Genomic DNA, 12850 nt, shown 5'->3' with positions numbered 1-12850 from the left:
CAAACCAATAAACAGCTCTAGTCGTAGTGACAACTATGGTTGGATATGCCATGGCCCCTGCTCCTTTTGACCCGACAGCCTTTGTGTTTGCAACTTTGGGAACAGGGCTGACATCATGTGCTGCACATGCCATCAATCAGGTATTTCAAACCTTTCATGTACAACATTTTTCTCTCAAGGTGGAGCTGGGCAATTTATGGTATTTGTTAATGGAGTAATTAATGGGCACATAAAATAGTAACATACAATTAATCTATAATAACAATGTTCTTATGAGGAGGTAATAGTTAAAAAAAATTATACCAACTTCAGGAGTTTGCTATACTAATATTATATTAATATTCCTATTTTCCAATAGTTTTAGGTTTTTTTAATAACCTATCATTTAATATGTTGGATATCTTCTCGTAGTTGATATTTACACATTTTGGAAAAAACATATTTGGAATAAAGAAATTACATTGTTTAAAACACTTGGCATGATATTTTAGAGAGATAATGTGGATATTTCCTTTATGATCAATTAACAATGTTGTCTAGGGATGAAATGATTACATAATCACCATTTTTTTGTTTTTAAGATATACAGAAATTCCTCTTTAATTATGTGTATATCAAATTAATGAAACATGTTTATTATCATTGATAATGGTGATAATGTTTTTATATGAAACGTATAATAATTGGAATTAGTGATAATTAATCAGTTTGCTTATGTATGACTGAATAAGTGAAAGATGAAAATAGTTATAAGGATCTCAGTCCACAATGACAAGAAATCCACTTGAAGTAAAAATGTATTCTATAGATGGCTGTTATTGGTGTTAAAACTTTAATTAAAACTTATTGTACTCACCAAGCTTATCTGGTTTAATGATGATTTGTTAAAATTTAATAAAAATAAACCCTCTTGTTTAAAACCATAGTAATTTAAAAGAAACCATCACTCTGAGGTGACAAGATACCCTTAACTAAAGCATTAGGCAGTCTTTAGTCGTGTGACTTCTTTGTTTTATTCTGTATATGTATATATGTATCTATATATTGTGTAGGTGAACTACTTGTAGTTAACAAAACATTGCAAATTTGTTACTGAATTAAACTTATAATGAAGTTTTCTTATGTTCTTTCAACTTGTCTAAAATTGTAAGCTTACTTCATCTTAAGTTATATAATATTTTCCCTTTTGAAGAATATTTCTTTAGCTCTCATACGTGTATGTATATATGAGATCATTCCTTAAGTAATGTCCATTTTTAGGTTCATAAAAAGAGAAACGATTTCATATGCTTTTAATGTTACTTAATCAATAATGTGTGTTCCATTATTATTAATTACTTCCTGCCAACAATTCACAATCTTCTGAATGCCACTTCTATAAAATTCATGGGGTTTGGAGGTAAAGAATGTAGAGAGGGTAGTTTGACATATTCATGTGATCCAAGCTCTTTTCCATCAAGATAGTTCTGCAAACTTTGAAATAGATGATAATCAGATGGAGCAAGGTCTGAAGAATAAGGAGGATGTGGATTTTTTCTCACTATAGTTCTTCAGTCTTTGCAGATGTGATCCTTGCTGTATTGGACTGTGCATTATCCTGGTGTAAAACACCACCTTTACGATTAATCAAAGTAGACCTCTTTTCTTTCAGTGCAACATTCAAGCACTCTAACTGTTGATAATAGAAGACTGATGTAATCGTTACACTGAGCGGCAGCAACTCAAAGTGGATCACTCCAACAATATCCCACCAAATGCTTAACAAGACTTTCCTAGAGTGGAGGCTTATTTTGGCTTGTGCTTTAGCCAGTTTACCTGCACTGAACCATTGTCTGCAGTGCTTAACATTTTTATAAGATATCCATTTTTCATCTCTAGTACTATCCTGTCCAAAAAAGGTGAGTTATGTTCACGAGAGTGCATAGAAGTGCAAATGTCCACTGTTGCTCTTAGGTTAGCTACTGTCAAATCATGGTGGATACATTTACTAAGTTTTGTCAACTTTTGTAAGCTGTTGTAGATGACGGTGAACTGTTGAATGGGTTGTATTAAGCTTCTGTGCTAGTTCTTCAACTGTTACAACACAATCTTCATCAAGTGCAGCCAGCAGCAAGTCATCATTAAACTCAATAGGACGACTTGAATGTGGCGCATTGCTTAAGCTGTAGTCACCTGATCTGAACTTCTGAAACAACTTTTGACATCTCCTTTCATTGAGAGTCTCAGCACCATAAATTCCTTGAATGTTTCATGTAGTTTCTGCTGCACTATTGCCTTTTTTAAACACATAAAGCATTATATGACTAATGTACTCCTCAGACACATCCATCGTCATGAGGGTTTATTTGATTAATGATCTGAAAAAGTCTAGTTAGGTCAGTTTCTTTTATTTGTCTGAGCATTTTTATACATGTCCTACAACATATTTTAGTCATTAAAGCCTTCTACAAAGACAGAAAAGATGATGCACTTTCTGTATTAAATTTTCGGACATTACTTAAGGGATATCCTGATATATAATAAACAAACACTCCTAATTCATAATTGAAACCATTTATGAGATAATCAAATTCTTGCTTTATATAATAATATTTGAACATTCTTTATTTCTGTTTTCAGATGTATGTTTTGTTAATAAAAATAATCAAACCACTTTATGAGATATCATAAAAGGGTTAAGCAGAAGAAGACAATGGAAGTATTTAAGAATTAAGAAATGGATAATATAATCTCAAGGTTCTTTGCAAAAGTAGTTTATTTTGGATGTGCTGAAAAATTTTGAAAATTCTTAAATGCTTTGTTTTGAAGTAAAACTCCTTAGAGTTGTTGAGAAATTAAAATCTAAACATTTCAAAAATTAATTTTATGGATTGTACTAAATAGATGTTAAAATGAGAAAATATCAGTTTAAAAACATTTTGGAGTTAAACAGTTGAAATAGTATGCATTAATAATTAGTGTATATTCACTAAAAATATGAAACGATAGTGGAAATCCTTAGGAATTTTGTTAGTCCTAAATTGTTATAAATGAAAAATCTACCATGTGTGCAAATTGTTACAAAATTTGTAACAAGCTGAAAATATTATAGTTAATAGCATTGTGTGTTTCTCTTTACACATTTCCACAAGACTACTGCACTAAGATTATGGAAATTTTAATGATAAAAGTAAACATATTTGAGACATTTTCAAACAAGTTTATATATTAAGCTAATAAATTTTATTACCATAAAAATACCTCTCAAATAAAATATTTAGAGAACAGATAGTTGCAATAATTGCATTTTTCAAAACATGCAGAAATAAATATAAATTTTGACCCAAAATACTGAATTATAAATTGTAAAAGATACTTAATATAACAGCTAGTAGTGATTCTACTAGTTGTTTAAAAATTTGTTAGTATTAGACCTGTTATTTTTTTAAAGGTACATTCTTTATCACATTCTTTAGGGATTTTCGAGAATTATAAGAGTGTATAATAATAGTATTCTAACGTCACAGCTTTCATCAGGCTGATTGGAGCACAACTGACCCCATAATTATTGATATGTTATACAAGCCATCTGCTATAACAATAATTGTTATTCTGTGAACATCTTTTTTTCTGCTGGTGAAGCATAACTATAATTAATTATTTATTTTCATGAGATAGTATTAGACTTGTTATATTTTTTTAATACTGATTTTTTAATCTATTCCCTTAGAAAGTGTCAGTAATTAGAAGAGTATATAATAATAGTATTTCAACCACACTGTTTCCCTCAATTCAAACCTCTTCAGGCTAGTTGAGACACAACTAAGACAATAGTGGTTAGAACACTTTTATGATAGCCATTTCTTACAGCAAACTTGAATTAAATAAAAATAATAATGAAAAATCATTATGGTAATATTTCAAATATGGGATAGTTGGAATGATTGAAAACAGAGTAGCTAATTTTGTTTAGTTTGTTGTTTTCATGGCAGTTGATTTAATCCTAATTTTAATTGTTTGATTATTTTCATATCTAGAGCTGACAATTTAATTAATATAATCAATTGTGTGAGAAGTGGTTGTGTCAATTAACATCATGTATGGTATTAATCAATCTTATGGTTAAATGTTTAAACTGAAATTAATATTTTTTTAAAAATTATTCCAGCAGTTAGGGATCAAAGTCACAAACTACTACATAATTACTTTAAAATTTTAATTAAACAACTTTATTATTAACTAAAGTCAAAACACTTGATATCAAAATCTAGCTTATAATTCAAATTTTAATTTCTTAATGAAGAAAAATGAAATAAGTTTGTAATATTTACTCTTCTGTCTTATATTATGCCTCTTTACTGTGAATGTTTTTATTTTAGTTTTACTTTCTTCTTTTATATGGGTTTCAGAATATCCATGAATTAGATACAGCAATTGTAGATATTTATAGTTCTAAATGTATTATTCTTATTTTTGAGATATCAATAAAGTTATTTTATCAACCACAGGAACTCCTCACAATTTTTCATGCTTTTGTAATTACTTATTTATTCATTCTTACTTGCCAATAATACATGTTTATAATCAGTAGAAAGGCCATTTTGTTAGCTATACGATTATGTTTATTTAGTGACCACAGTCACTATTTTGCAAGCAGATTTGTTTAGACTGAAGTCAGTGCTCTGTCAAGTAATAAAAAATTGTGTGCTCTTGTTAGAAAGCCAGATAAATTATGGAAGTTTTGGAGGAATCTGTTATGCTGTCTAAATTATTTTGTTTTCAAATGCATTATTGAAAGCTACATGAATTATGTTGATCAATTTGTCAGGTTTAGTCACTTAAAGGGGCTGTTAATTGATTATGTAATGAATTTACTGTAATACATTTATTTTAATATGTGCAGTTATTTCAGTTGATGCATGTCATGTATATTGTTGGATGCATAAGTCCCACTCTGAATTTGTAGAAGATTTTTGAGAGTAAGAATCAACAATATAGGTTTTATGAAAACATTAGTGTATTACTTCACATTGTTGAACTTTCAAGAATCTTATCTGATGAGTATATAAAAGTAAAACATCACAAGACACCAAAAGAGGCAGTATTAGAATATTGTTGGTCAGTTACAGTCAGTATACTGTAAGTCTTGGAAGCTAGCTATATTTGTAATTAATCAGAAGATATACAAAATTTAATTAGAAATGTTTATAGATTTTGTATATTATGAATTGTTCAATTTCTGTGAATTAGCTTTGGATGTTAGTATTTTTACAAGGATATTAAATATATTCTGTGATAAACAGCTTGTAAGTGGTGTGAGGCAAGCCAATAAAAGACTTAATCTTAAGCAAGGTGCAACAATATCAACTCAGGATTATTTTGCTCATTGTGGACATGGACCATCGATAAAATATTTGGTTCTAGATCAGATAGAAGAATCAGTATAGTTTATAAAATTCTTTTATATGAACCATTTTTTGTAATAACAGTTATTTTAAATTGTATTGTTTATATATTAAAATATATCTGTTAAGAAAGAAAATATTATCAAACTTGTTGGCAAATATCATAAATGTGATACATATCAACATTGAATTAACTTCTAAATTAAAATTAAGATTTCTGACTATTTGAAATCATAATACGTTAACATAAATAACATAGTAAATTGAGACTCGTCTGAGATAAATTATAATACGTAACGATTAGCAATTGCCATTAATTGCCCAGCACTATTCATAGAATTAAGTAATATAATCATAATTTTAATTAATAAATTATTTTATTTGACAAGAATTGATGCAACTGCTGCTCACTCATAGGTAATTCATTGACACACTAAGTTTTATTTCAAACAAAAAATGTAATACATACAAGTTTTCTTTGGTTTTGTACTTTGTGTTCAATTTGTATTTTGTACATAAATCATCATAGTTTTATATTTAATACTTCCCAGGCCAGAGGCTGTATATTGCAGTTTTGTGTTTAGAAAAATTAGTAATTTGCAAAAGTCACATAAACATCTCGAGCATAATAATCATTGAATGTTAGTGAACCCAAGAATAAATAAAAAAAAATTATAATAAACAAGAATCGCCAAATGACATAGTTTTAAACTGTGATATTTTGCAATAATTGTCCTATAAATAGAAGTTTGTATTAATAATTTTGACAATTTTTTTGCACAGCCATGTTATTTTTTTATATCTATTTCATTCTAACAACTTGACAAACAGTCAGAGTTAATGAAGTGTGCTTTTGTTCACTGTGTTGAAAGTAATTTTGCAGTAAAATATCTATCCCTTATTTATTAATTAATTTTCATGTAAATAGATTTATCATAGTATATCATATTTATAAAACTTACCACTGTTATCATTTCAGAAATTATATATTTTTCAAAAATAGTTCTTTGTACTCTTTAAACTCGTGCTTCAGCAACCTCAGACTGCTAATTTAACATAATCTTGGTACAAGAGATGAATTTATAAAGAGAGAAAAAAAAGAATCCTAAGATCATAAATTATTGCAAAATCTACTTGATATTATAACACTTTCACACCCTCATTAGTTGTAACTAGTAACATCTTGAAGCAATATTTAGTCTCAAACTCCACAATCTTAAGCATCTGGCTTCTCAGTCTTTAGTTCTTGAATTTCTACCTGACAAAAATACTTAAATTTAATATTAAAAAAAAATTTGCTTAACATGCTGGTTAACATATGACCAGAGTTACTGTGACAAAGACCTCAATGCTCTCTTTTTCAGTCATTTTGGATCATTGTTAGAGTATCATTACAATTAAATATAACAGGGTGTGAGCTGGCAGAAAATACAAATTGAAGAGACAGTTCAGTTAAAGAGTATATGAAATAGAAAGAAAATAATTAATAAAAAATGTCAGAATACACCTTTCAAAGTCTCACAAACGATGGCATGCTTAGGTACTTGAATTAGTTCTAAACCCATATACTAAATTAGTAATGCAAAATAACTCTCATGAATGCAAAATATATACATGTAGACACATGAGATGTGTTAAACTAATTGTTTGATTCATGTACTCTTGCTGGTTTTAAGTTATTCTGTAGTTGTAGTTATATAGATATATATGTATATTTATGGTTAGATGCTTCTCTAGTTTCTAGAAGTGCCCTATGATTCTCAAATGATCCGAACAAAGAATCGTGTCTTGGTAAAGGGGATTCTCACGTAAGACATTCTACAGTTTTTGAAATAATTACAGAGTGTAATTTAAATAGCATTTTGTACATTGTTTTATATATTCAATAAATTTTTACACATTTTGAAAATATGCAGTTTGTTCCAAACTTACAATAATTTTTTATATATATTTTTTATATGACATCTGAAACTTTAGCTAATGTAAGTGCATTCTTTAATAGATTGTTTAGGCAGAGTATTCATGATGAAACTTTGTAGAATGGATGGCAACTGCCTGTTGTGGAGAGACAAGTGTAGAGGGCAATGTTTCAAAAGTCTTCCGCCTTTCCTCTTCAAGTTGCCGTCCATTCTACAAAGTTTCAATGTAAATAAACTTGTGAAATATTGAAAGCTTTTCCTTGTGGAGTTACTTTCTTACTATCGAAAACGAAGTGATTCAAAGTTCTGAATGTCCTTTTCACAAAGCAGAGCATATGTCATCTGACTTATTTTTCTCCAGTTTCCTAACTTCCATATGGCTTATTGCATATGTATCAGGAGGTATTTACTATCATTATTCAGATTTTCTTGTTGGCATTCATCCTGTTAGCATTCCATGCTTTCTTTCTGGTTTTAAATCCTGATGTTTATGTCAATCCTAAGGTTAATACATCAGTTAATGGTTTTTCTCATGTTTCTATAAGTGATAAAAATCCTTCTCCTTTGCTGCTTTATTCTCACAGTATCCATTTGGTATGCAGGATATTCTCATTGTTGCTTTGTCACTCTTTGCTGACCATCATATTTGGTCTATTTATGGGGGCCCATTATGGCTAGGTGGGTTAAGGCATTGGGCTTTTTGGGTTATTGGATCTTCCATGTGGTCCTTTCACTCTGTTTTTTCATTAGTATTTTTATCTATGCTTTATAATTATGCTTATTATAAGACTTTCTTCATCAGCAACATATTAGCTGCTCTCACTTTCTTGGTTCTGTTTCCCAGGAGCAAGTGGCTGCTTTACATTTTTTCTTTCCATAGCTCTCACTACTAATTCTCAGTTGTCAGAATTTGCTTTCCTTTCCAGATATTTTTGCTTACCTTAAAAGTGTCTTTTTTTGCAATATTTTGTTTTTTTGGTATTTCTACAAATTTTGAAATCTTGATTAGGTTGAGGTTGTAAGTCAGAGTTGTATCTGAGAATGGCTGGTATGAGCACTAACACTTTTATTGATAAGGAGAGAACAACATTTTTACTTTCCTAGGTTATCTTAACCTGAAGGTAACCTAGGAAGGTTGAAACGTTGTTCTCTCCTTATCAATAAAAGTATACTGAATAATGTTTCAGTATAGAAGCCAAAGATTTTTGAACCTACTGTGTGTTCTCTGCCTAGAGTGAAACCTACAACCTTCAGTTTGTCAGTGATAGTATCATTGGATTGGTCATTCTGTGGCCTCCCTCTATGTGGATTCCTGTACATTGTGAGGGGACCCTCAGAGAAGGTTCTATTCTTTCAGTTTTACCTCCTCTGAGATCTAAACATCCAACCATGTGTTTGCTGTGTGTTGTGACCTGTGAATGAGAGGAGAGGATCCTGGTGGTTGAGGGTCCAACCCTAACACATCACTTTGGCTTGAATTCCTGTAGATGGGTGGCCTTAGAGTGGCTTTGTGGTGGGTGGGGACAGTGTGCACCGAAATGTAGCTTCTTTGTTATGGAAACCCTTCTTTCTAACAAAACAAATAAAAATGAAATAACTTAAAAAAACAAATCATTGGAAAATGACCATGCATGGACGACTCTGTTGTACAGTCAACATTAGAACCAGATTCTCCATTTCTCATCTGAGAAATCCTTGAGGCAGATGTCTCCATTTTTCAATTAGAAGGGATTAGTGGGACTTGCCGGATCTGCAAAGTCAGTAAATAAGTTGCACTCTGGAGACCACAGCATACCAAACTCTTCTTGAAATCAAAATCCATTGGCAATATACTCATTGAGGTTGTTCCCCATACAACTTTGAATTTTTCCAGAGGAGTTACAGTTGAGAGAAATTTAAAGAACATTCTCGAGTCAGAAATCCTCATTGGTTTCTCCAGCCAAGTAGTTACTACGGTATGCCGAATGTTCACTTGTAAAGATGGAATTATGGACCCTACTAATGTTTTGATACTAATGTTTACATCAGCTTGTTTTCTTGCCACAATCAGTGCAGGTTACCTGAACTGCAAGGTACAGTCTTACATTTCTAACCTTCTCAGATGTTTCCAGTGTCAGTGGTTTGGTCACTCAAAAACATTGTATCATGTTTCTTTGGTATGTGTTCATAATGGTGGTAAAGGCCATGAAGCTTGCAAGTGCAACCTGAAACCATATTGTGTTAACTGTAGTGGCCCACACCCCTCTTACTCTATTTCTTGCCCTAAATTGGTAGAAGAGAAAGAGGTGCAATGCATAAAGACTGTTAATAACATCACCTACTCAGAGTCTCAGAATTTATTGTCCCCAACTCTTCTTGGACATGTGCTGCTGCACTCTGTTCCACTACCACAGTGAGAATGCAGACAGGTCTTTCTGTGCCTCCAACAGTCATTTGCAAAACATCTTAAGAATCTTGTGCCCTCCATAATTAAAAAAAATTTGCATCTATGTCTACTTCCATCTCTGTCCCTACCACTCCTTCCAGTGACTGCTTGTTTTCACTTCCTTCAGGTCCATTTTTTTCTGCAGGCCCCAAAAGTAAATCAACCATTCATTTATGCCCTCAGTCATTGGAATCTTTGCCCACAGACAGAGATCTTTCTACCTGATTCAAGGCAGGATCCATGAGGGTTGATAGGTCTTTGTCCAATAAATAAAGAGAAATGTGGTCACAAACAGACGATCTCACCACCAGATTATCTTCCACATAAATAACAATGGGCACTCTGATCCAGTGGAACTGTTGAGGTTTTCAATCAAATTTAGATGTCATGAAGGATTTGATTGATTCTTACCATCCTTGTGCCTCCTTACAGGAGACATTTCTGTAATCTGCTGATACAGTCACCCTTCAGCAATTTTCCTTGTATAGAAACAACAGGTCATGTGATGAATGAGTGCATGGAGGGGTGGTATTCCTGGTTGATCAGTGTGTGCTTATACCCTTTCTTGTCACTTGATACACCCTTGGAGGCTGCAGCCATCCGTGTTTCCTTGGGTCCTACCATCACTGTTTGTTTTCTCTACTGGCCTCCTGAAGAATCAGTCAGACCTTGAAGCCCTCACTGAGCAGTTACCATCCCTCTTTTTACTACTGGGGTATTTTAATGGATGTAATCCCTTTTGGGTTGGTGCTGGTATTGATAGGAGGGGTTGTGCTATAGAGCATGTGCTCTTGGAGCACAACTGTCGTTTACTGCTATAAATCTTTCTATCTCTTCCCCTTCACTTTTCACTTGGAGAGTTGATGATAATCCACAGGGCTGTGATATTTTTCCTTTCATTTTGAGAGAGACAGGCTGTGGTCGATACCATTCGACCCATGTCCCTCGATGGAAGTTGGACCAGGCTAACTGGCCTTCTTTCACCACTCTCTCAGAACTTGATCCTGTCATCATATGTAAGCCAGCAATAAATGACTGTGTAGCAGCAGTAACTGAGTGTATTGTCCAGGCAGCTATTCAGTGTAGTTCTAAAACCTTAGTATGTTTCCCACAATATCCTCATCCTTGGTGGAATCCTGTCTGCCACATGACAAGAAAAGCTCAAAAAAAGGCTTGGGATACCTTTTGTAGATATTCCACACTTCTAAATTGCATAGCATTTCAACAGGCCTGTGCACATGCTCAGCAGGTCAGACATTAAAGCCAGAAGGAATCTTGGATTAAATACACCTCTAGCATTTCTTCTACCACCAGTTCCAAAGCCATATGGGACAAAATTTGAAAGGTTAGTGGCCAGTATCCTTCTGCCCCCTTTCAATCTTGTTCTCTGTTGGCCAGGAAGTTGCTGATACCCAGAGCAGTGCTAGTACTCTTGGCAAAAGCTTTTGTCATACATCTAGAACTTCTGCTTCATCTCTCATCTTCTTAGCCATCAAAACATGGGCGGAACAATAATTTATTTCATTTCAGGCTGATTTTCTCTGCTGGAATTTAAACTTGCTCTTTATCGGTCTGGCAGTACATCAGTCGAATGTGATGGTATTCATTATGAGATGGTAAGCCATCTCTCTCCTGCCTGTCTTGCTTTTCTTCTGATTGTTTTTAACCGGATCTGGCAGGAGAATGTTTTTCGCAATGCTTGGCACCATGCTATTGTACTCCCTTTTCCTAACTCTGGGAAGGATCCCAAGATTTCTTTGAACTACCATGCAATTGCTTTGACAAGCTGTCTCTGTAAGATCTTGGAGAAGGTGGTTAATGCATGTCTTGTTTGGTTCCTCGAATCAAATAACCTCCTCTAACCCACTCAGTGTGGGTTCCGAAGATAGCGCTCTACCATGGACTATCTGATTCGATTTGAAACATTAACTAGGAAATCCTTTCTCAAATGACATCTTGTTCCTGTATTTTTATCTTGAGAAAGTTTATGAAAGAATGTGGAGGTATAGTATCTTGCAAGACCTCCATTCATATGGACTGAGTGGCAGGCAATTTACCCATTTTTATTAAACATTTTTTAATGAATCAGTAATTCCAGGTCTGTGTGGGAAAGTTCTTTCCCACAGGAACTTTGAGCCCCTCAGGGCTGTGTCTTGAGTGTCACACTTTTTGTTATAAAAATTAATGGCATCATTGGACAACTATTCCCTACAGTTGCAAACAGCCTTTTTGTCGGTGACTTCCACATTTTGTGTCATTCGTCAAATATGAGGTATGCTGAGCGGCAGCTACAGACTGCACTCAATCATTTACTGATGTGGGCCACAGCAAACAGTTTCAGCCTTTCTTTTTCAAAATCTTTTTGCATGCACATTTGCCGTCAATGATCCTGAACTCCATATTGGTGAAGCTGTGCTTCCCGTGGTCCTTGAGGCAAAGATCTTGGGGCTTATATTTGACCGTAAGCTGACCTTTATTCACCGTGATTCGGTTGTTGCACACAGAATCCTCTCCAGTTTTTGTGTTCACTGCTGAATTGTGTGCCATTTCTCTTGCTCTGGATCACATAGAAGCTATGCAATACAAGAACTGTACTATTTATAGTGATTCACTTAGCTTTCTCTTAGCTCTAGAATCGCTTTACATCAGTTCTCACCCTGTTCTCACTGATTTTCAAAACCAATTGGCCCAGTTTTTTTAACATCTACTTCTATCCAGTTCTTCTGGATACCAGGCCACGTTGGTATTTGTAGGAATGAGCTAGCCCACACTGCAGCTAAGTCTGTCTGCTCTGGCCCTATCACTGCTGTGTCTGTTCCATACATGGACTATGGTTCTGTATTAAAGGCTCAGCTCCATGCCAGTTGGCAGCTGACTTAGAGTGAGCAACCTGAAAATGAGCTCTTCAAAATAAAACCCTTTATTGGACTTTGGGTGTCTTGTTTCTATAAGAATCGGAAAGAGGAAGTTGTTTTCATTAGATTACAAATTGGTCACAGTTTTTTAACTCATTTTCTTTTATCTAGGATTGATGAACCAAAGTATTGTCTGTGTGACACTCAGGTCACAATAAGCCACATTTTACTGTCTTGCCATTGTTTTATGACTCTCGGTGATAACAC

The 12850-nt window shown here is 33.4% G+C and overlaps 1 protein-coding gene across 3 annotated transcripts in view; it reads left to right on the top strand.

Annotated features, from left to right (window-relative positions):
• The window catches only part of Cox10 (Cytochrome c oxidase assembly factor 10), a 46736-nt gene that overhangs the window by 12767 nt on the left and 21119 nt on the right, over positions 1-12850 (top strand). For all 3 annotated transcript variants that reach the window (XR_013025389.1, XM_076490501.1, XM_076490503.1), the window contains exons 4-5: positions 16-140; positions 7122-7192. Coding sequence is in view for 2 of the 3 variants with exons in the window: in XM_076490501.1 (XP_076346616.1) it covers positions 16-140; positions 7122-7192 (196 nt within the window). In the remaining variant the exon portion in view is untranslated. The remainder of the gene's footprint in view (positions 1-15; positions 141-7121; positions 7193-12850) is intronic.

Source organism: Tachypleus tridentatus, chromosome 2 (genome assembly GCF_004210375.1).
Source record: "Tachypleus tridentatus isolate NWPU-2018 chromosome 2, ASM421037v1, whole genome shotgun sequence".
Taxonomy (NCBI): Eukaryota; Metazoa; Arthropoda; class Merostomata; order Xiphosura; family Limulidae; genus Tachypleus; species Tachypleus tridentatus.
Note: the sequence above shows the minus strand (reverse complement) of the source record. Positions and strands in the feature narration are given on the sequence as shown.